The 25,020-nt window shown below is 46.6% G+C and overlaps 1 protein-coding gene across 2 annotated transcripts in view; it reads left to right on the top strand.

The window, feature by feature from the left end:
• Positions 1-25,020, top strand: part of MED8 (mediator subunit 8) — a 122,220-nt gene that overhangs the window by 32,096 nt on the left and 65,104 nt on the right. For both annotated transcript variants that reach the window (XM_086815372.1, XM_086815371.1), the window contains exons 5-7: positions 4,111-4,215; positions 12,945-13,015; positions 13,122-13,370. In XM_086815372.1, the coding sequence (XP_086671498.1) occupies positions 4,111-4,215; positions 12,945-13,015; positions 13,122-13,370 (425 nt within the window). The remainder of the gene's footprint in view (positions 1-4,110; positions 4,216-12,944; positions 13,016-13,121; positions 13,371-25,020) is intronic.

The following is a 25,020-nucleotide window of genomic DNA, read 5'->3' as shown; positions in this document are numbered from 1 at the left end:
CAAGATCAGCAAGGGGAGCAGAAACTCTTGTGAAAATTGGGAAGTTGCTGTAAAAGTTGTTTCTATTGTCATCCGCCGGATTGGTTCTGGTACCAGATGAACCTGACCAAGGCGTGGATGACCCAATCTAAGCGTTAAACTCGACTCTCCACCCTTGCGTTCCAAGGTAACCAGGAGGGGATGCCACATGCATGAGTCCTCAGATGCATGTGCCAAGACAAGTGAAGAACATAGCATAGAAGAGTTAGGGTTGTAGACCTTTGTGTTTCTTGACAAAGAGACACAATCGATGCAGTGACTGTTAGGGTTCGCACACATTGAGTAGATGCAGGTGCACACCAATGACAGGTACAACCCTATGGAGGCACATGGCCTTTGAGACTAATGAAGCGGGGAACTGCTGATCCTGGATGGAGCTTGCATATCCAACTTTGAATGCTGAGATCCAACCCTTGCCACTGCTTTTATAGGCTCATTGGTTGTCTAGTCCGCCAGGTGTAGGGCTGAATCTGGGTGGGTTGGCCACAAAAAAGCCCAAAACTATATAATTATATTGGCTAATCCTTGGGCGCTGTTACGACCCTGTGTTTTTCTCTAGACAACAAGCAGGTGGGCATGGGCACGGGATGGACAATGTGAATGGCATCCATTTGGATATGAAAAAGAAACCCATGTGGGCCAGCCCAAGTGTGAAAGGGGACAAAAGGATTTTGAGATTATAAGGTTTTAAAACCTTAGATGATATAATAACATTTTTTTTTTTTTGGTAAGGATGCGTTTTTGGTTATTCGCTTTTGGCTTTTTGGAGAAAAGCGATTTGAATCGCATCCTGGATATAAAGCAAAGGGTGGTGGAGTCGTGTAGTGGGGTGGCGCATCATCTTGGCGATCGCAGCCTGAATTTTTTCTCTCACGTGGGCTGGCTACAGGAGTCATGTGGCGTGTGGCGCATGGCGCTTCTCTCTTTGGCTGGCGGTCTGCCCTGCAGTACACAGGCGAATAGGCGCACCCTTTGTGCAACAAGCCGGCAGCTGCAGAAGACAGGTTGGTTGGAAGGAGGCGGACTCTGTCAGGACAGCATCACACGTGTGGCTGAGCAGGGGTCAATGTTTTATTTGCCTTCTTTCGGCTATGGCGAGCACTACTTCAGGTGGTGGTGTAGGCTGAGCTATGGCTTGTGGTGATGGTGCAGGCTGAGCGATGGCCTCAGGTGGTGGCAGGGCGCCGGTGGACAACGATGGCATGGCCTATGAGACAAGTCTGGGCGTGAAGATGTACAGCAGCTCCGACGCGAGGGGTGTCCGGGATGAGCTCCTGCGGGGCATCTACGCCTACGGCTTCGAGAGGCCCTCTGCCATTCAGTAGCGCGCTAACTGTCCCATCATCTAGAACCGTGACGTTATCGTCCAAGCCCAGTTCGGCACCAACAAGACCTCCATGATCGCTCTCGCCGTCTACCAGATCATCGACACCTCCGTCTGAGAGAGTTCTCTCTTTTTCTCTCTCTCTCTCTCTCTCTCTCTCTCTCTCTCATCATGGATTGTAGGCTCTGATTGGGATACAGAGGATCAAGCTAAGATGCACAGGATGATGTTCTTGGAAGAGTTATGCTGTTACTCTTCGTCTTGAACTTATGTGTATTCAGGGATTGCTTGACACGTCCTCTATCTTTCTCTCTCTAGGTTTTGGCAACCGTGATTGGATGGTATATCTGTCATGGAAACAGGACATTGGTTTTTCGAGAGGAAACAGGACTTTGGTATCGAGGAAATAGGCCTATGGTTTATGGGATATAGGTCTTTGGTTTATCGGATACAGGTCTTTGGTTTCATGTGGAAAGCATGTCTTTGGATTCATGTGAACAAGTTGCAAGCTTTGACTATAGGGAAGGACATATGGTTTGGTACAGCCCTACTGTTGTTTGGGAAAGGGTTTGAGGGATCCATGGTAGAGATGGAGAAGACCTTTTCAAGTAGGGAGGTGTTGTATAGGTGTGCGTTCTCCATGGTATGTTGTACTGTGATAACGAGAGTTCTCATTTGGAAGTCTTGGGTGAAACTAGAAGGGATCCTATTGGTGGAGGATTCTACAAGTTGTACTTTGTACTCAAATTTGATCAAGTAAAGAAATACCGCAAGGGGCGCCACTGCGTTTTGGGGCCAATCGGTGTCCTTGTACTATTTGCAGGAGCATTCTAGCTCCCCCTGTTTGTTTCCTTTTCCAGGTCCCCATGGGTGATGAAGTGTTTTGTGTGTGAGTGTTTGTTTCACCGCCCGTCAAATTTCTAAAGGCCGGTTTCATGCGCCTGGACTGAGTATGTGTGGACAGTTGTTGGGCTTTCCAACTTGCCCAAATCATGTCCCTAAATTGCCAGATAATGTCCATGTGGCACACCCAATTAACTGTGCATGTGACACTAGAGATTCATATTTCACATGCACTATGGATTTTCATGGCCCAACTCAAGGTATGATCACATGGGCTCCACATTGAGGGAAGGAGAGAAGTGCCATTATCCATCACAGTACCAAGAGGTGTGAATATGTAGAGTTTGTGATATGCATGAGGTACAGACCGAGGAAAATATGATCCTTTGATGCCAATCATACTATGAGATAATAGGTCACTTATACAACCTATTGAGAGAGAGATTTGGTCCTTTTTGTCGATTCATAGAGTTCCACATGAGATACAGAAACACAAAGACCTACTCATGAGGAGACAGAGGTGGTGAGAAGAACACAGCCGGTGTTAGACACCGCTCACATCTTTCATTCAGAACATTGGACAGCACTGAGCCAGAGAGCCAAATGATGAGGAGGAGACCATAGGGAGTTTTCATCCTATCTTCCAAATGCCTATTTGCTGCTAGATGGCTCGGAGGATGACACTCTCTCCATGGACGGTAGCCTCGGTTGAAGACCACATATGCAGGGGTAAGGGAAAGAACGTTATTAGTTTCATTCAGTGTTTTGTCTTGTGCAATGTGATCCCATCCTCAAGAGAGTGGTAAGGGAAAGAACATTATTAGTTTCATTCAGTGTTTTGTCTTGTGCAATGTGATCCCATCCTCAAGAAAGGCTCGGGGCTTAAGTTGTGCATCCTTATTCTCACCTTCATCGTGGGCCCCTGTTTCTTCCCTACAATAAATAGGGCTGACAAGTGTTAAACACTTCGCTAAAACCTAACACTTATATTTCCCTAGTGGTCATGTCACATGCATCCCGGGGATGATGCATGTGACATTCCTTCAAGCTATGCAGGGACTTGGTTCCGATTGGAGGAATTGGGGGGGGGGGGGTGGTGGTTGTTTGCGGTGGGAACTAGGGGATTAGGGGATTTGTGGGACATCGGGAAAATATGGGGAGTTGTAGAAATTGGTGGAATTGGGGAAAATTGGATGTTCTTGGGGATAATATGTGGGGACTTGGGGAAGGTGGGAAAAATAGGAGAAATTGGGAGAATTTGGGGGGAATTGGACAAAATTGAGGAATTGTGGGAAATTCAAAAAGTTGGTGGGAAAGTTGACAGCATGACACAACATACCAGTCAAGAGAAAAATTAGAGACAATTTCAAACCAAAATCAGGGGAAAAATAGGAAAATTTTCATCTTGGATCCTCACCTTTGCCAAGGGTTTGTGTTTCTTAAAAATACAGAGCACAAAATGTGTAGCTTGCTGCGAAACCCTAACCCTATGGTTCTTGAGTAGTCATGATCCAGGCATCTTTGTATGGGGGTGATACTTGTGACAAAGGGCTTAAGTAGAGCAAGTGGGGTGGTCTTTTGTGAGCAGTGTGTAAGAATCCACTGTAGAAATGAAGCTACTTCACTTAAACTGCATGCCACCTTTGATAAACACATGCTCAAGGTGGCCAATATTTTTTTTCTGAGGAATTATGCATTTAATCTAAGTTGCGCATTTCTCAATAGTAATGAATTTATTCGTGTATTGATCATGTATCAAATTTTCTGTATACTTAAATGTGGAAAAAATTGGTCAGTCTAACAGTAGTCAACTCACTGTGTGTTAGTATAGATCAGCTACAAACATTGTGGCAAAGCTGTTTTTTTATGCATTGACAAAGCCTTTTCCACTGTTTTGAGTGAAGGTTTACGCCTGCTGCCAAGTGAGCGTCAACAACCTGTTACTCTTCCACAGCACCTAGTTTCGGCTCTCCAATCTGCTGATGGGAGTTCAACGTATCCGGGTGCAGGTGGGCTTTTCTTATGGTGACATAGCATTTAAATAGAAGAAAATGGGGTTCTGTGTGTTAGCTAGATTGTAGCGGTGGTTGCATAGACCCTTATCAGGATTGTGTGTTCGTGCTTTGGCTTGCCTTTGTAAAAGGTGGGTGTCAGCGGTATGGAATATATGCTTAGAACTTGCTTCAAAAAATTACTTGAAAAAACGTTCGGAACTTGCTCTTAAGAGATAGAACTTTATTAATGTCATCACAAACCATTTGGGTCTTTTTGAAGACGTTAACCCTCTCTCTTGCCATCCAGCAGCCTAATCCTCACAGAAGACTATCGGCATCTCTAGCCTTCTTGTATCACCCACGATGGACATCCTAAATGGGCCCTTGCCTGACATACAGGGTTGATTGACTGTTTTTATTCAGCTCTCCCATATCCCGTCAGTTATTGTACCCTATACCTGGTATAGTAGGATCTAGATTTTTTCAGCTTGTATAATCTTGGAGTCTGAGATCTTAGCTTTCAATTTTAGTTTACTGTTGCTTTTTCTTATTTCATCCATGACATGATTTCATGGACACTATGTGCAACACATCATTTTGGTCTCATAGACCCTTTGGGTCTTTTGAAGACGTTTGGGTCTTTAGTAGACGCTTAATATATCTTTCTCTCTCTCTCTCTCTCTCTGTGGTTTTTAGTGGCCCACTATTTTCCTTGAGGAGAGCAGCGGAGACCAAATTGACCAGAGCTTATGCAGCATTGGGGAGACTAGAGAGGATGTGTTCGCGGGTTCAGTTTCAGGAACCTCGAACAAAGCTCTGGCTCTTTGACACTTTGGTCACTTCAGCCATGCTGTATGGAGTGGAGATATGGGGACCCTCAGTGGATCACCACAGCCGAGCTGGTAGCACTGATGGATGGAGATGTATGGAGAGGCCAGGTTTCTATGATTTCCCGGATGATTAGGGCCAAGGCCTCCGTACCACATGATATTATCCGTGCAGAGATGGCTGCCCCCCCATTGGTAGTAGAGGCACTCACTCGATTAGTCTCCTTTATACATAGCACTTGGACTCTCCCTAGAGAAAGATATGCTCGCTTAGCCTTGGAGTCTTCATGACAGTTGGCATCACAGGGAGATGGATCATGTTGGTATGCACAGATGACAGCTTGGTTCCAACTGCATGGCTTTAGTATGGATAGGCTACCTCCATTTCAGTACTCACCCTCCCTCTCTCTCACACGGGCAGAGATTACCAGACTTATCAGGTAGGACTTGACTCAGCTGGACACTAGGAGGACATGGATACAACCGACACACGAGCTTGGTACGAAGATGGCTTTCTATAGAGATCATCTTCTCCAGCTCACGGAGGATGGGTTTGTGATTAGACCTAGCTACATGGATACTCATCTTTCTCATGGGGTATGGTGTGCTATTGGTCAGATGCGCACATCCTCACACCAGCTAGAGATTGAGACTGGCAGATTCAGAGGAGTACCAGCTGAGGCCAGGATTTGTCAGCTATGCCAGATGGAGCCAGACACAGAGTTACATTACATATGTCACTGTCCAGTATATTATGAGATATGAGGCCGTTTTTACTGCCTGTTCAGAGAGGGTTTCGGACCACTTTCTAGAGTCATGAGATACTAGGATTAGAGATGCCTTGGAATATACTTGCTGGAGCTGCATAGACATAGAGAGGGTCTCTTGAGAGGGAGGGGATTAGAGAGGGAGAGACACCTATAGAGGCAGATTACAGACTTCTTTCGACGAGAGATTGAGCAGTCAGGCCAGCAGGCATTGCAGCTAGCCCCAGAGTAAAGCCGCACCAGAGGTACACTGATTGATCGGGCTATAGAGCTGGGGTGGTCTAGGCGCCCCAAGATGAGAGGCCCATCCCAACACCGACGGAGACTACAGCAGCAGAGGATCAGGACCATACTAGCACGGCATGGGAGACGTCCAGTCAGAGTACTCACCATGGAGGACATTGAGGATATCCGCCATCGACCGATGAGAGACATCTTTGGATAGTGATGTATATGATGCTTACCTTTGTTGCTGGAGTTCTCCTTCCTAGATGTTATCCATTAGGAGCTCCTAGTACCTTACTTTTCCTTATAGTTGTTGTTTCAGTTTCAGTTAGTTGTTTAATTGTTTTAGCTTTTCTTACACAGACATTGTATCAGATCCACCAATTGTTGTAACCTTTTTGGTCTCATAGGTCATTTTGGCCTTTTGAGGACGTTAATATATCATTTCATTTCATTTCATTTCTCTCTCTCTCTCTCTCTCTCTCTCTCTCTCTCTCTCTCTCTCTCTCATACTCATTAGCCCCATGCTTGATATTTTGGAGAGTGGTATACCATCTACTCGGAGCTGATGTTGCTGTCATGTTTCTATGTTCTTAGTATTCCATGATGAGTTTCCATGGACAGTTTTGTATCATCCCAGTGAGATAGCTATGTTTATGTTTTCTTTCTATTTTATTTTCCATTCCATGATGAGATATGCCATGGACATTATTGTATCACTTTGGTCTCATAGGCCCATTGAGTCTTTAGTAGACGCTTGATATATCTTTCTTTCTCTCTCTCTCTCTCTCTCACACACACACACACACACACACATATCACCAGGTGGTTTACTTTACATGGGTTTCAGATGGACCGCCCTTCCCTTTTGAGTATAGCTTAGATGTCCCTCTTTTGGTAGGTAGGAGATTAAGCACATTATTTGCCTTTACTTCGTAAGAGGATTGGGCAACAAGCTATCGTTAAGCATCCAATCCACTTGCTTGATGAGCCTTAGGTACCTATCACTTTCTTTGATGGTTTTTGTTAGCATTGCCCAAAGGTCAATGCTATTGTTGGGGACGTTGGAGTGTTGGTTTATAATGGAGTTTGTAAATTCATGTGAAGACAAATGCTAAGGTCAGCTGACATCATCAAAAGTCTTCCATTTACTAATTTTGTGGGTCTTTTACTTTGTGATTCTCTATTGTGATGTTTCGCCCAATGTACACTTACATTTCCATATTTTGAATATAGAATGACCCCTCAGTTTGAATAACAATTGTTGCGTTTCTCAACCTCATCTAGTTTCTTCTCCATGTTTTATTTTCTACCGTGCTTTCTATTATTATGTTTTTTTCTTTCAGCACACTCAATTACTGTCGGGGATGGCACTGGGTAGGGATGGTGTGGGGGATAGTGAGGATCCGTTGCACACTGTAACGGTCATTTTTATGACCATTTTATGGCCGTTGGGACGCCGTCTTGGAGGCCTTTTTGGGCCATTTTGGCCCATAGCCACAAGGGCCATAGTGGCCCTCTTGCCTTGCCTCTTCGAGTCTTCAAGACTCTTGTCTCTCCCTCTTGCCTAAGTATATAAGAACAAGCACGCGCACACACTTCCTCTCACACACACCTTCAAGGGTCAAACCTTCAAGTCTCAAGTCTCATTGCTCATTGCTCATTGCTCAAGACTCAAGAGCCATACACACACAAGCACTCTAGTCTCTCTCCCTCAAGAGTCCAGCCTCTTCCAACTTCCAAGCCTCTAGGCTCTCACACAAGCACTCTAGTCTCTAGTCTCTCTCCCTCTCTCAAGTTATCAACTTTCAAGTGACAAGCCATCTTCAACCATGGCATCCTCCTCACGTGCCAGGGATTCCCGTTGTTGAAGGACGACGGGATGGACATGATGGGAGGAGGTTAACTACACCCCATCCGCTCATGGAGGCGGTTTTCGGCCATAGGCATGCAAGCTTTTCCCGTACCGGCGAACGGGTGGCGCTGACAAAGTGTGAGTCCACCTCTTGCATGTCAGTAGGCATGAGGTGCGGTTTTACATGAATGTCACGCCCGAAAAGAGATGGGAACTTCTTGAGAAGCTTGCTGTCTACGAGGTGGTCGAAGTGGCAAGGACACCACGAGTGGCCGTGGATCTTGCGACGATGGGGTGAGGAACTCAAGCCTCTATGATGGAGTCATGTGGTGGATTGGGCCGATCGGCATCATGCACGCCATCACCTTCACCATTGAGTCGGAATGTTGCTCCATCCATCATGCCGGCACTCTCCATCTCCACGGCCTCTCAACCCTTGTGCGGCCCACGGCGACAATCTACACTTCGGGAGAATTGGAACCCCAAGTTGAAGGAGGAGGTGGATATGGTGGTGGCCCGCTTCTTCTTCCACATTGCCTTTCCAGCTAGGTAAGTGCGATCGATCATTGCCAATTCATCATTCATGTTTTCATTATACTAGTCCTCTTCTCATTAGTAAATTGCTTTCTTGAATAGGTTGGAATACTTCAAGGCCATGGTTAATAAGATTGGGGAGTAGGGCTCAACCTATATGCCCCCCTCATCTGAGAGCTTGCGCACTACATTGCTCGAGAAGGAGAAGCACATTGTAGAGAAGGCGACCGACAACACAAAGCGGCAATGGGAGAGGAACGGAGTCTCCCTTATTGTGGATGGATGGAGCGACACCCGCAAGAGGAGTATTCATGGCATGGTTGCATATTCCCGCGGAGAGATGTACTGCATCTCATCTCATGATGCATCTGGCACCAGGAAGAGAGTGGATGTGCTTGCGGTGGAGTGGGCTACTACCATGGAGATCATTGGTCCCGAGCATATAGTGGGCTTTGTTGCGGATGGGGAGCCTTCGAATAGGGCGGCAGGAGCTATCCTCCAAGGTATGTATGGACATGTCACGGTGTCCTTTTGTATGGCTCATTGCCTAAATAACCTCTTCAAGGACATAGGGGCATTGCTATGGATCAGCCTTCTCATTGAGGAGGCCAACACCGTGGTCTCCTTTGTCCTCAACCACCAACGACTTCGGCATGAGTTCAATAAGAGGTCCTCTCTCTCTCTCTCTCCTCAAATATTCCGACACCCGGTTTGCCTACAACTTCCTCATGTTGGGCCGGTTGAAGGATTGTAGTGGTGCTTTGAGGGGACTTTTCCTTAGCGATGAGTTTGTCGATATGCAAGAGTCTCGTACAAACACCGACTGAGAGTGTAGGTTACGGGCGGATGACGCCTCTTGGTAGGAGAGTGTGAAAACCACGGATGCTATGGTGAGGCTCATAGTCCACCTATTGAGGATTGTAGACGCTATGCAACCATGCATAGGCAAGGTCTACGAGGCCATGGATCACATGGTAGAGAAGTTGAAAGACTTCGTGCCTGGCGAAGACAAACACGAGGAGTCCATGCCTTGTGTCTAGGAAGGTGGAATTCCTACTTCTCTCTATTGCTTGTAGCAGCTTATGTGGTGGACCCAGAATTCCAAGGCAAAAAGCAGGAGAGTGATTGGGAGGTGAGCGTTGAGTGGTCCGTCTTGTGCCTGATGCATCGGTTAGGCGCAAGATTAGGGACCAGGTTTCCATGTACAGGTCATTTCATGGCTCCTATGGTTGTTATGATGCACAGATCAACCGCTCCAAAGTTGGTGCCACACTATGGTGGGAGGACTTTGGTTCGAATGGACCGGAGCTACAGTAGCTGGCCATTCGCATACTTGGCCAGGCCGTTAGCTCCTCTTGCTTGGAGCAACTTTGGAGCACCTACAGCCACATTGCCTCTAGGAAGAGGAACCGACTCGGAATAGAGCATGCCAATGACCTTGTCTTCATTAGCGCGAACTTGCGAATGCTTTGCAAGAGCGTGACCAAGAAGGCAGATCCCTTCATTGAGTGGGAGATGAGTCAACAAGAGGATGAGGTGTAGCAACAACATGCTAGTGAGGATGAGCTTGATGTTCCTTTGGCACAAGCTACCCATGACCATGAGGCGAGCACTTCACTTGGATGATCATTCATGGATCATGATTCATGGGCCTTACTACTTAGCTCTAGGCTTTAGCACATTTGAGTCTTTCCATGCTTTAGCCTTTTTAAGTTTTTTGTTTTTCCATGTATTGTGCCCCCTTAAGGCTTAGTCTGGATTCTTGGGTCATGACTCAATTTGTATCTACTTAATACAATCAACCGTCAATGCCTTCACTCTCTAATCGGCATATTTTGTTAATTTGACTCAAAGCTTACCATTTTAGTGTAAATTTGTGTCCATTTTGATGTACTTCCAAAGTAGAATAAGTGTAGGGTAGAAAAACTAAAAAAAAAGGTATTTTTTAAGTGCTGTTCCCTCCCCCGTCCTCGTTCCCTACTTATGGCCGTCCCCCGTCCCGTTCCCGTCCCTGTCCCCCGTTAGCGTCCCCCATCCCTTGTGACTATGCCACTCTCTGAAAGTCAGAGAGGAGGGTTTCATTGATAAATTGGGCAATCTACACTGACACTTCCCATCCCATGAGGACTGGATCATCTGAGGGTATGTTTGGTTAGAGACTGGGAGAGCATATGCACACCATCGGAGGAGCGACTATGTCCACCATGCACGACAGGAGAGGTAGAGACGGAGGAGCACTGTCTATTCAGATGCCCAGTGTATTGTGAGATATGGGGGAGGTTTCACTCTCTATTCAGAGAGGGGTTTGGTTCCCTGTCATAGGCCGATTGGGTCTTTAGTAGACACTTAATATATCCGAGTCGCGGATGGGACTACAGCACCATCTCCATGCACTCGATGACTTCTGCACACAGAGGGGACTTACAGTGAACCTTGGGAAAACCAAGGCCATGATTTTCCACACCTCAGGGCCGGTTCGACGAGACAGGCCATCTTCACACTAGCAGGAGGACAAGTAGAGGTGGTAGACTCATATGTGTACTTGGGGATTACATTTACGACTCCGCCAGGAAGATTTACTATGGCACAGATAGCCAAGGATAGACTCACACGAGGGTATGCAGCTCTGGCCATGCTAGAGAGACAGTGTCACCAGGCACACTTCCAGGAGTCTCACACAAAGGGGTGGTTGTTTGACACACTAGTCACCCTTGCTTTGATGTATGCTGCAGCAGTATGGGCACCTGGGCTCGCCACCTCCACATGGTCTCAGATAGAGAGGCCTCAGATTCTCATGCTCTCACGGATGATCCATAGCAAACCCTCCGTCCCACATGACATCGTCCGAACGGAGTTTGCTGCACCTCCTATGCTAGTAGATGCCCTCTTCCAGACGATCTGCTTCATACAGAGGATCAAAGATATTCCAAAAGATCGACTCTCACATAGAGCTTTTGAGGCGTCTAGGCAGCTCGCAGAGAGTGGAGATAGGAGATCATGGTATTCACAGATGATACAGTGGCGATTGGCCAGCTCAGAGTGTCATCACACCAGCTTGAGATTGAGGCAGGTAGGGTAGCACGGATCCCCAGAGCAGAGAGGATATGCAAACTATGCCAGGAGGAGGTTGAGAGTGAGGAACATTATGTATGCAGATGCAGAGCATATAGTGTCATTAGAGTGGACAGCATAATTCCTCTCATGCGTTCTGAGCTTCACCACCATTTTCAGTGGACATCCCTCACTCCGCTGGATCATGGAGTCCGTAGTAGACCAGCACAGATTTGGCTAGTTCTTGTTAGAGACACAGCGCCACAGAGAGACACTGATACGGACTCATACCATAGGGAGAGGTGGGCGACAACTCCAACTCACTGATTTCTTCCAGAGATCTATCCCAGTGCCTACCCTGACACAGGAGGGGATTAGAGGGGGTTACACTTCAGCGTGCTGGGGACCTCCGAGCCAGACGAAGACCGAGAGCACTAGGCTACCAGACTCCCAGACTACATCAGAGGGAGATCACAGAGATACGGGCTTGACATCAGTACCATATCTAGGAGCGGCTAGCTCACTTACACTCACACCAGGAGATCATGCTCCGAGGCATTTTTGCCTCGCCATCGCCTATGTATCCCATATTACACCCCCATTATGACACTGGTTGGAGATAGACAGATCTGCATAGCAGTCTTGTATACCCTACGCATATAGGTTGCATACTGAGCCTCTAGCAGTAGTGCTCCATCCATCACACCCCCCCACTAGCTCAGTACTTTCATACTTTATTTCATGTTCATTTTGTCCTTTTTTTTTTGGACATCCGGAAGACGTTGACAGTTGTACATTGATTTGTCTCATAGGTCAAGTTCGGCCCATGAGGGATGTATTAGGGTGATATGAGAGTTCTCTGCTCATTTACCTAGATCAGATTTTATAGTTCTAGATTTTTGTTATCTTTCTTTATTACTATTTTGTACTTAGGATGATGTACCTCATGGATATGATGTAACATTTTGGTCTCATAGGTTGTTTCGGCCTTTTGAAGACGTTAATACAACTTTCTTTCTTTCTTTGTTTCTTCTTCTCTTCACACATATACACACAAAGACAAAAACACAGACACACAAATATATATTCATAACATAGGAATAAATAATAAATTCATTCCTAAAAATATCATTTATATTAATTTCTAAAGTTTTTATATATTATATTTTTGTTATACATCATGTAATATTATACTACTCTAACTACTTATATTCACTGTATAATTTTACCTTATTTACTGCATTCTGTAGTATAATCTAATGCACAATATATAATATAATCATGTCTTCCTATTAATATTGTTGTAAAAGTATCACACAAAAAAGGGAGGAAAATAACATTTCAATTTCTGAATTGCCTAAAGGCAGGTGCATGTTGAACCCATCTTGTTGTACGCATGTTTCCTTGTTTTTTCAAGGACAATTTGAGCTGTGTGTGGTAATTACAGATGCTGCCGTAATTGATTCAATATTTATTTTAAAGCAGGAGCTCCAAAGGGCCTTCTATTATCGCAACCATTGACCGTTGGGACACTGGCTGCTGGGACACCTCAACAGGTTCTTTTCTTGGAGCAGTAAATGGAGGTCTTTAGTTACTTGTCGATGGGTGGTTGGACATACCCAACACTTCAATAATCTTTGTGCCGGGGTTTTGGCTGCGCAGATTTTGAGCCGAAACGTGCCCTCGCCTATGCCTATCCTAGGTGGTACCACACTTGATGGTGCATCTGCATCCCCTATGTATGCCAACTCCCCCAGGTCAGGGAATACTATGATGAATGATGCTTCTCCACAACAGCAGCAACAGCAGTCTCTCCTTCAGAGACAGAAAGTGCAGCAGATTCAGAAGCAGCAGCAAATACAGCAGCAACAGCAGCAGCTCCGACAGCCAGTGACACCTCCAATCGGGCAGGTTTATTACAGCATAAATGCCTTGCATTTTAAGTTTCTTGCTTATGAAATCTGTGACTTGCAAGCCTCTTGTTGTGAAATAGTGTACAAGTTTTGGAGCTTGCAGTATCACAAAGCTATGTTAGGATTATTATTATTATTTTGGCTGAGAAAAATTGCAAGTATAAGGGATAGCAAAGAAAAGAGTTAGCTGCCTCTGATCGAGTGCTACCGTCAAAATTTATATCGGTTACAAATGACTTGTCGACTTTGGGTATGCTGCCACTCAAACCTCTCTGCTCTCCCCCCTTATGCCCTCTCCCCTCACCCTTTTGTACCCCAATCACCCACTTGCTGCCCCCAATCGCTGCTCGCATTCGTCCCCTTCCTTCTGCTCTCTTCCTTTTCATTCATTCTTTTTTCCCGTCTTTTTTTTTCTCAATCTGCAAATCCAATCATCATGCCAAGATCAGCAAGGCGAAATGGGTCACACACAAAGCTTGAGGAAATCTTTGAGGAAATGAATGCACTAGCAACATCTTCCTCAGAATTCATTAGCCCCATGGGACAACTAAGTTATCTCCATAAAAGAAGATAATTACATCTTGAGTCAAAATTTAGAGAAATTAGAGGCTGAAATTCCCTCTTTCAAGGGGAACAATGCCAGTCAAGAAGCACATGAGCAGGAAATGGCTGAGATATAGGAGGTCGAGAGCATAAAGGCCACTGCTACCAAAACCCAAAATAGGAAATGGCAGCCAAAACCCAAAATAGGAAATGGCAGCCAAAACCTAATTGGTGAAAGTGGCAATAGAAGCCAATAAAAATTAGCATGAGCTCATGCAGGCCAATTTTGATGAGGAGAAGAAGCAACATTTTAGAGCTCTTTATGTGCAGGTTGCAGGTCTACCAGAGTGTACTTTCCCCAAGGATGATGGTGCCTGGCTATGCAGCAGGAAAATGGGGTTTGCAGAGCATTTTTTATGGATGCAGAAGGGTTGGCAAGGACAGCACTAGAGATCGTCCGCTTTGCTCGAAGTTCAAGGACAGCCAAAAACGCTTTTTACTTCTTGAAGAAGCGTCTAGTTCTACGGGGCACACAGAGGTCCTCACCTGGTTACAGGTGGAGCATCGTAAAGCGAGCATGGTCAAGGTCAAGGTGGTGAGGAAATAGATGGAAGAGACAATCTAAAGGGATGGATGCTATACCATTACAGAGCAGTGCCCTGCATAGGGGCACGGGGTCTATGAGACCATGGATGCACTGCACATAACTATTTGGAACTGTAAAGGTACTCTGGTTAGATCCTGGAGGTTTTGCAGAGACATATACAGGGAGAGATGCCATTCTCTAAAGAAGACACATGAGAGAGAGAGAGAGAGAGAGAGAGAGAGAGAGAGAGAGAGAGAGAAAGAAGAAAGAAAGATATATTAACGTCTATGAGAGGCCAAAGTCGGCCTATGAGACAAAAAATAATACAACTGTATTCTTCCGGTCATCGGAAGAAAAGGAAAAGAAAGAAAAGAAAAAGTGTGCATGTGTCTGGATACAACTGTGAATCATCATGGATCGGTGGAGCCCATATACAAACAATATAAAGGGGGGTGGGGATGTGGATGGAGTGCTAAGGCAAGATGCATCTCTATATGCTGAAGGGGTAGTACAAGCATGCTATGCAGATCCATGTCTAACTCCATCCAGTGCCATAAGAGGGATATAAGATATCATACATCGCTGATGCTAAGGCTGTGAGTGGCGTGAACATGTACCCTGAGTCTGAATGAAAGTGAGCTAGCCTCTCCTGTGTCTCCATCTGGTGTCGCATCCGGATAGCTGCTATCTCTCGGTGACGGAGTCGGGGTGCTCTGTGTCCAGTCTGTCTAGGTCTCCTCCTGGCTCTCAATTTCTCTGCTCTCTGTGCGGTCACCCCACGTGGTACATCAGCTGCGTGGCACTGGCATAGCACTCTGGAAGAAATTTGTGAGCTGCGACTGTCTCACAGCCCTAGTGGGAGCGGGTGTCTGGAGGAGTCTCTCTTGAGAACTATGAAGCTCTAGTAGTAGTTTGCCAAGCTGTCGCTGGTCCGAGGCCTCCATCAACTGATGTAGTGAAGAGTGCTCCTCAAACAATCCTGCATAACTATCTCTGACCCCTTGGTGGGCTCTACATCTACATACAAAGTGATCCTCAGTCTCCACCTCCTCGCGGCGCAATCTGCATATCCGCTCGGCTCGGGGAACCCGTGCCGCTCTCCTAGCCTCTATCTCTAGCTGATGTGATGAGACTCATAGTTGTCCAATAGCAACGCGAGAGCTGTGGGGCATGTATACATCCATATACCGCGGTCACTGTATAAACCCATCCCCTGAGATGCTCATAAAGTGGTCTCTGTAATACAGCATCTTCGGTGGTAGTGGGCTCTCTGGTGCTGTCCATGTCTCCTGTATGTAGTGCTGCCATATGTCTTGTCTCATCACTCTGTTCCTCTCATTGTGAGAGAGGTAACCGAGTGGAGTAGACTGATCATACTGAAAAGGTGGCAACCGCTCAATGTCTATCCCATGATGTGAGAACCACTGTAGCATATGTGCATACCAAGATCCAGTGTGTCCAGCCTCGGCCAGCTGTCTGGATGCCTCAAAAGCTCGGCGGGATAATCTCTCCGTGGGTATCTCCCTCATCCTGTATATAAAGGAGATCGTCTGGAACAATGCCTCCACTGCCATAGGTGGTGCAGAAAACTCAGCTCGAACAATGTCGTGCGAGACGGATGGTTTGTTGCGTATCATCCTCGAGAGCATCAAGATCTGTGGTCTCTCCAGCTGTACCCATGTGGAGGCTGCAAGCCCTGGTGCCTAAACCGCTGCTGCATACATCAAGGCTGGTGTCACTAATGTATCAAAGAGCCACCCCTTCGTGCAGGGTTCTTGAAAATGTGCGTGATGACATTGACGCTCAAGGCCAGCAAGAGCTGCATACCCCCGGGTCACTGTGTCTCGGATTGCCTGAGCCTTGGAGAAGCGTCCAGTTGAGCTAGTAAATGTGATGCCAAGGTAAACATAAGAGCTCACCACCTCGACCCGCCCCCCTCCTAATGTGAGAGTAGTGTGGCTCCTGACTGCGGGTGAGGTGTGGAAGATCATAACCTTGGTTTTCCCAAGGTTCACTGTGAGACCCTGCTGTGTGCAGAAGTCATCAAGAGCCATAAGGTGTCTTTGAAGCCCAACCTGCGCGTCGGATACCAAGACGATGTCATCAGCATAAAGAATAACATGGACAGTAATACCTGATAGCTCAACCCCAGAGCCTCCTCCCTGTGTGATGTAATCGACCACCTCATCAATATAGAGCCCAAAGAGCGTGGGGGAGAGCGGGCAACACCTGCTTCACACCAATGGTTCTAGCAACTGTGTCGGACAAGCCTCCTGGGCATCGGACTCTCCCAAAGACCTGCTCATATAGCCTGTATCTGCCCCACATCATGTCTGAGGGTATGCCTAGTGTTTGTAGTCGCCGAAAGAGGCGCTCTCGGGGCACAGTATCAAATGTCTTGCGGAAATCCACAAAGCAACAATAGAGCCGTTGCCTCCGTGCCTTGGCCTGATCAATCAGGCACCTCAATGTAAAAATGTGGTCGATGGTCGAGAAGGCTCGTCGGAAGCCTGCCTGGCCTGTTGCTCTCAATCCTCCATCCTCTGCATGAGTGTTCAACTCTGCCTCCAAAACTGCCCCGTATAGTTTGGCCAATATATGCCCAATCATGATGGTCCTGTAGTTTCCGGGGTCTAGTACATCGCCCGCTTTATGGATCGGCACAATAGTGTGCATCGTCCACTCAACCGGAAACCCCTCTGACAGAGCTCTGTTGAAGAGATGAGCAAGAAATGGTGCCAATGTATCAATAGCATAGATGAGATGCTCTCCCTGTAATCCTGTATGATCTGTCGCCCGTCCATGTTGGAGTCGGCATATGGCCCTCCTAACCATAGGTGGGGTGAGGAAGGTGGAGACTGTGGAGCATGGCTCTGTGGGCTGTGGTATAGGGGGCTGTGCAGGCACATCATAGAGTCTCTCTGCATATGTCTGCCAGGTCTGAGGATTGGTAATAGGTGTGGGAGGACGGGGCTCTCTGAGTCTCCTCCAAGCAGGAGCAGCATCTTTGCTCATGAGCATGTGATATGTGTCCCAGTACTGAGCCTCCTCATAAGCTCGCCGCTTACGGCGGGTGAGAGTATGCATCCTCCTGCCTGCTTGTCTCTGGGTGATCTCTCCCGCGAGCCCTCTGCACTCGGAGACTGCGGTAAAGGTTTCTGCACTCATCATCATACCATCGGTTCTGGGGCATGCTCCCAGATGTAGGTGGCTGTCCTGTCTGTATGTGGTATGGGAAACTCCTCGTGGCTGCGGAGTGCAGTACATGTGAGAGCTGGGAGGTGAGCATAGCCATGGGTGCCGATGGGTCTAAGGCAAATAGCTGATCATGAACATGATAGTCATACACATCGGCTAGGTCCTGAGTGAAGTGGAAAATAGTGCGTGGTGGCTATATGATGGGTGGGTGGGTCTCCAGTAAGCTCCTGAAAGTGAGGGATAGATATGTCTGATCCACCCCAATGGGGCATGGTGGTACGGTAAAGTGAGACACCATATTTGCTGCCTCCCGGGATCCCATCACATAGTCCACTGTACTGTTGCCGCTCCCCACTGGAAAGCAAGTCAACCCACCTGAATTTGGCCACTGAGTCATCCTGTTATAAATAACGAGATGGTGTCGGGCCCCAAGCTCCAGCAAATGTTGCCCATATCTAGTGCTGTCAGCTCCTCCATCAGCGGAGATCCGAGTGGTCCCTGTATCCTCTGTAGCTAGAGAGAGAGAGAGAGAGAGAGAGAGAGAGAGAGAGAGAGAAATGGAAATGATGAAGCGTGGATGGAGTACCGAGAGAGAGTGAAGGGAGGAGCTGTCTTTAGGGTTTTGTCTACAGTAGAGCTGCTGTTTTAGGGTTTTGAACAGAAATTTGCTGCTGTTTTAGGGTTTCGAACAGATTTGGGTTGCTGTTTTAGGGTTTCCTGTACATGTTTTAGGGTTTCGTCTTCAGTAGAGCTGCTGTTTTAGGGTTTCGAACAGAGATTTGCTGCTGTTTTAGGGTTTCGAACAGATTTGGGCTGCTGTTTTACGGTTTTCTCTTCTTTGAAATCTGCTGTTTTAGGGTTTTGAACGTAGATTTTGCTGCTGTTTTACAGTTTACAGCAGTCGTTTTGGGGTTTCCTTTTGCTGTTATAGGGTTTCCAGGGTTTGCAGCTACTGATTTAGGGTTTGCAGCTGCTGAATTAGGGTTTGCAGGTGCTGAATTAGGGTTTGAGAGAACGGGTTTTCTTTGCTTTCGTACATGGATTTGGATGACCCGGCTGCAGCTGTTGGTGGCATGGCTGCCAATAGCCTTAACACGGATCTTATTGAGGAGATGATCGAGAAGGATGTGGGTTATGCTTCAAATGCCTCAGGTACCTTCTCCGGAGTTTGCACGTTTGCTGCAGATCACTGGTGAGCTTCTGCAAGAATATGTGAAGGCAAATAGCGTGCAAATGGCTGCAGTAGATAATGGTGGTGTGGCTGATGCATGCATGGAGACTCCTTTGTTGCTACAACAGCTAGCAGATTTTCATGATCGTGCTGCTATCTTCTTCTTTACTGGGTGTATTCCGTTGTTGCCTCGTCTTAGAGCATGGTTGGGCCGCTTGGTGTCACCTGAGGCACTTGAGGAGATTTATGATGGTCCGAGAGGCTCTTATGAAATACTTTTTCGCACTTCGGAAGCCCGTAGGGTAGTCTTGGAGCAGGTGCCACTTTTTTTGGATGGGCAGTTGGTTCATGTGGTTCCGTGGAAGCCTATGGCAGAGTACCAAGATATGTTGCGCCAGGCTTGCCCAGTTTGGGTTGAAGTGAAACAATTCCCACCAATGTTTTGGCGTGTTTTACCAGGTCTCATGCGAGGTATCGGTGATGTCTTGGTGGTGCCTCGAATGACATCTAGAAACCGAAATCGTCTATGCATGTTGTGGGATACTGGGAGACCTAGGCCGACACATTTGCGTGTCAATATGGTTGGGCTGCAACCTTTAATGTATGACTTGACGTGGGATACATTTGCTGGCCATTGTTTCAAATGTGGTGAGATGGGCCACTTTGTCTCCGAATGTCCTAAGAAAGAACAAGTTGTTGCTACCAAGGATATCGTTGATGGGCAGTTGCCCGTGGAAGATGAGCATGATGCTCCTTTACATGATGCCCAGCACATGGATGTACATGTGGATGTTCAGAATGAGGTTGAGCAGCCATGGGTGGAAGTACGTGGTAAAAAGACACGATTTGTTGCCCCGCGGGGGGATTTCTCAGATGCTATTTGGCGGGGGCCTTTGCGTACTCATCAGGGACCCTTACATACATATGCTCGTCGCCCTTTGGGTTCAGGTGCCCAGCAAAACAGACCACGATTGAGAGGCCGGGAGGCCAACTTTCTCAGCGTACAGGGACTCTTGGGGTGGATAGAGTAGAACGCTATCCTATTAGAAGTCGCCTAACAAAAGAAGCACAACAACAGTTGCCTCTTGTGTTTGGTTCGAAGGGTGAGGTCATCTCGCCATGGGATGGTCATTACCCTTTGGCACGTGCTCGGGAACTCCAAGGGCAGTCTGAGATCACAAATACCATGTCTAAAAATGCAATGCTTCAAAAGGTTCGTGATTTGGCAGATTGTCCTGGGCCTAGTACACGGCCTTGTTGATTCCTTTTCTGGGAAGGCTTATGAAAATTGTACAATGGAATGTAAAGGGTATTTCTTCGCGCCAAAAGCAGTTCAAGCTTTGGCGTACAATTTTTTGTCATGATTGGGATGTTTTGTGTGGAGTTAAACAAAAGCAGCATAAGTTGGCTGGCAAAGCCTATGTATATAAGGGGTTTCATGTTTTCTACAACGGACATCCTGCTTCGCAGTCAGGTGTTATGTTTGCTGTTCGTTCGCAGTTTCAGCCTTCTCTTGTGATTCAAGATGTTCATGGAAGATTTCTAGTGATACAGATTGTTTGGGATGATACGCCTTTATGGTTGTTAGGGGTGTATGCTCCAAATAATGCTCGTGCACGCCGTTTGCTGTGGAATGACTTGTGTGCTCTTTCAATCTCTCATCCTGGCTTTGTGATGGGAGACTTTAATATGTGTGTCTCCAGGGAGCAACCCACGTCGCCTCATTCTGTAATGGATGGCCCGTAGAGAATGGCGTGGGAAGCTTTTGCAGCAAGGTCGCTAAAACAAGACATGTGGTCTTGGTTGCATCCAGATGACAGGGGTTACACTTATGCCTCACAACAGTTTCGGGGCACTTATGCTAGATTGGATAGGATGTATATTTTACATCAAGATCTCTTTTTGCCAGAGGTTCTTACTATGATGGTTGATCAGCAACAGGTTTTCTCCGATCATTGGCCGCTTGTGTTTGAAATGGTCTATTATCCTGTGGATGCATATAAAGGCTTGTTGTTGGGACGCTTGCCTTTGCGCTTAAATCACAATTTTTTGGAGCATGAAGTTTTTGATGTTTATATGTGTCAGTTGATACGACATTTCTCCACAAGAGTGTCCATGGCTGATTATCATGCTTGGCCAGTGTTCCTTAACAACACTCGGAAATTAGCGCGGCATTATGGTCTTGCTAATGCATCTATACAAAAACAGCATGTGGCTCTTCTTGAGTCGCTTTTAAAGGGCTTGCAGGCGTTCATGTTTACTGACTCTATGGATGCTGAAGTTGTGGATGCCATAGAATGGCTGAAAAAGGAGCTATCTAGGGTGCAGGAAGCACAATATGTTCGTTTTAAACTACTTGCACGTCTTGATGCTTTGCGGGATGCTAACTGTCAAGCTCATCGCTTCTATGCTAAGTTGCATCAAAAACATATGCGTGAGAATATTGTTAGGCTGATGGATGCCCAAGGCAACCTTGTTACTCAACCTTCTGAGGTTATTCAGCATTGCATCAGGTTTTATGAAGATTTGCTTGCCCCTCGAGAGGATTTCTCGCCGGTTGTCCTGGCTGCAAGGGAGTCATTGTTTGCTGAAGTACGATATCAAGTTGACCCTGATGTGGCGGTTCAGCTTGATGCTCCTGTTACTCAAGGGGAAGTGGAAGCTGTTCTCTCCAAACTTCCCATGGGAAAGAGCCCTGGTTGGGATGGTTTGACAAATGAGTTTTTCCGAAAATATGCTGATCAGCTTGCAGAGCCTTTGACGCTTATTTGTCAAAGGGTTTGGGATGAGGGATATATGCCTGCCGATTGGAAGTTGGGCATACTTCGTTTGTTGCCCAAAGTCCCTTCGCCTACTTCTTTGGCTCAATGGCGCCCGATCTCACTTATGGGTATTATGTATAAAATCTTTACAAAGATTTTTGCCAATCGCTTGCAGAAGGTGCTTCCTACTCTTATTCATCCATATCAATATGGATTTATGCATGGCAGGAATATTTTGCATAATATTCTTAATGTTGAAATTGGAGTGGATTATGCCAAGGCAAAGAAGCAAGAGATTGTGATGGTGCAGCTGGATCTTGAAAAAGCTTTTGATCATGTCAGTTGGTCTTTCCTTTCTCAGTTAATGACAGCCATGGGCTTTGGTCCCAAAATGGCTAATTTGGTGCATTTTCTTGGCTCTGGCTCTATCACGCGGATTATGCTCAATGGAGGACTTTCGGATGGTATTTCTCTCACCCGTTCTCTCCGGCAGGGTTGTCCGCTTAGCCCTCTTTTCTTTGCCATTGCCACTCATCCTATGTTATCTCGCCTAGATGCTATGGCATCGCATGGTGAAGTGGTTGGTTTGCATCTCCCTCATGGCAAGCAATTGGTTGCTCAAGCCCTTGCGGATGACACTTTTATGTTTCTCAGGGCCGAAAAAGCCAATATAGATCGAGCAATGGAAGCTTGGAATAATTTTGCATTGGCTTCTGGGCTGAAAATAAATTCAACAAAATCAGCCCTCATTGTATGCACGGAATTTGATCTTGAGGCATTAGGGTGGCAAGGCCGTGTGGTGCATACAGGAGACATTATTCGTCATCTTGGGTATCCGGTGGGTGTGGATGTGGATCCCCAAGCGCTTCTTGCTTGGATTTCTGCTCGGATCTCGGATAAATTTGTGTATTGGAAAGCTCAAGGGTGGCCCATGCACGTGAGGGTTAAGGTAGCTCAGGTTATTATGGTTAGCATGATTTCCTATTTTTTGCCTTTGCTACCTTGGACGCACAAATCTCTTCTCCGTTTGGTTGCTCCCATTCGGTTTATGCTGTGGAAGAGGCAAGGAAATATTATGGGCCAAACATGGATAGCTTGGAATCACATTACAACGCCCAAAAGAATGGGTGGGGCTGCTTCACTGGATGTCCGCTTGCATATGGTGGCGCGTAGGTGGGCGCTTTTTCAGGATATGTGTTTGCAGGAGCAGCCTTGGGTATTCATGGCTCGTGACTTGATTGAGATGGAGGGATTGTCACATGGACGGACACGTGTGCAGGCTTCATGGTGGGACATTGTGAATGCGGCTCATCCTGTCCGTATTCGCTCATCTCACATTTTATCGCATATTCTCCTTTCTTGGCATGAAGTTCTACTATTGGCTCGGTGGGATCCTGGTCATGAAAGACTACTTTTGAACTCTTTGCAGTTCGAAATGTGGAGTCGCGTGTCATTGTTTGGCCAGACAGAGATGCTTCACGCATACGACTCAACCGCATGGTCAGGTTAGGCTTGGTTAGAATCCGAGATGCTGTGATACCTGGTCGTGACAGGCCATATTCGTTTGGTCGTATTCGGGAGCACTTTAAGGTTCCTCGGACATTTCAGCCACTATGGGTTGACATCATGCATGCAGTTCTGCCTTTTACTCCATTACCTAGGCAATCTGCAGATCAGCCTTGGCTTGATTGGGCACTATGTAAATTTGGTGACTTGATATCACTTTCAGCTAACCAGGTCTATCATAAGCTCGTATCAGAGAAAGATTGGGTTTCAGCCAAGGCCAATAAGGTGTGGGGATTGCACAAGTCTAAATCATGGTGGCAGAAAACTCTTATGCATGGTTGGCAGTCTAAACTCCCTTACCAAGGTAAGGTTTTCATTTGGAGGATGTTGGTGGGAGGGTTACCTACACGGGATCAGCTCAGCCGTCGTAAAATTACATTGGCCTCTTGCTTCTTCTGCACGACATGCACTGAAACAGTTATGCATCTGTTCATGAGTTGTCCAGTGGCCCGTCAGATTTGGTCTTTTGTCTCTCGCGTTTGGGAGGCAGTAGAGAGGTCTACTGTTTCGGCTCATCAGTGGATATTTGGGATTTGTCCTCAAGTCATTACTTCGGACAGTCACCTTGTGATATTCCATTTCCTTAGATGGACAGGACTTTGGCATATTTGGACTACACGGAATGGGTTCATCTTTGATTCCTTGTCTGGAATACATGGGCACATTCTACGTATCCGCGGTTTGCTGCTTTGGCAGTTTTCTTCTCTTGTCTTAGCCCAGCTATTGGATGCAGATGTTATTTCGTTATGGTCTACGGCGGCTCGGCTGGCTCATCTTTGATGCTTTTATTTTGGATGCTTATTTGGCTAGGAGGCTTTCTTATTAGTGTACAGGTTTGCATGGTCATGATCCTTTAGAGGATCTTTTGTGGGGGTTTTTGGGGCCATAGGTTCTGTGTGAGCCATGTGGCTGATGTACATTTTTTACATATAATATAAAACACCATTTCACAAAAAAAGAGAGAGAGAGAAATGAAATGTTATATTAACGTCTTCAAAAGGCCAAAGTAACCTATGAGACCAAAGTTACAACCATATGACATCTGATACACTATCTAGAAAAGAAAAGAAAGGACTGAAGGTAAGTATCTAGCCCTACAATACATAAGTAGGGAGCATCTGGAAGCAGCAACTAGGGAGAGTGGGAAGCTAATGCTACTAGACAAAATGGGGTACATGAGTACATGGATACATGAATACATGAATACATGAATACGGGGGAGTATAAAAGTGACAGTGAGTACTACAGTATATGGCTGGAGTGGTAATCATCCTAGGAGCTCTAGCATGGGTCTCTGTCGGATGGCGTGGATATCTGCCATAGTGAGATGCCTAGTCGGACGAGCTCGATGCCTCGCAATGATGCTCTGAATCCTCCGGTGTAGGCATTGTCTCTGATGTAAGGATCCGTGAACCCTCGGGCGTCTGGATCTTCCCAACTGGATAGCTCTCTCAACTAGAGTTCCACGGGGTGCCCACTGTTGGGTTGTCGGCTGTGTGTCCTCCCGGGTAGTCCCTTTGAAGAAGTCAGTTATCTGTCTCTATGTGGACTCCCTGCCAGTCGGGCGTCTGCTCCTCATAATGGACTCTTTGAGCCTGCGGATCTCTAGGAGATAAAAACCCAAGCATCGCTGATCACAATAGTCCATGACTCTAGCCAGTGGTCCAAATCCCTCTCTGAAAAGGCAATGGTAGCGCCCTCGAATCTCATAATATGCTGTGCAGCGACAGATGTAGTGCTCCTCCGCCTGTGGCTCTATCCAACAAATCTGACATATCCTGTCCCCTGGAGGTATGCCTCTAAATCTGCCTGTCTCTATCTC

The sequence above is a fragment of the Cibotium barometz genome, chromosome 21 (genome assembly GCF_041138505.1).
Source record: "Cibotium barometz isolate CiBa-2024 chromosome 21, ASM4113850v1, whole genome shotgun sequence".
Taxonomy (NCBI): Eukaryota; Viridiplantae; Streptophyta; class Polypodiopsida; order Cyatheales; family Cibotiaceae; genus Cibotium; species Cibotium barometz.
The sequence above is the reverse complement of the archived record's forward strand: the minus strand, read 5'-3'. Positions and strand labels throughout refer to the sequence as shown.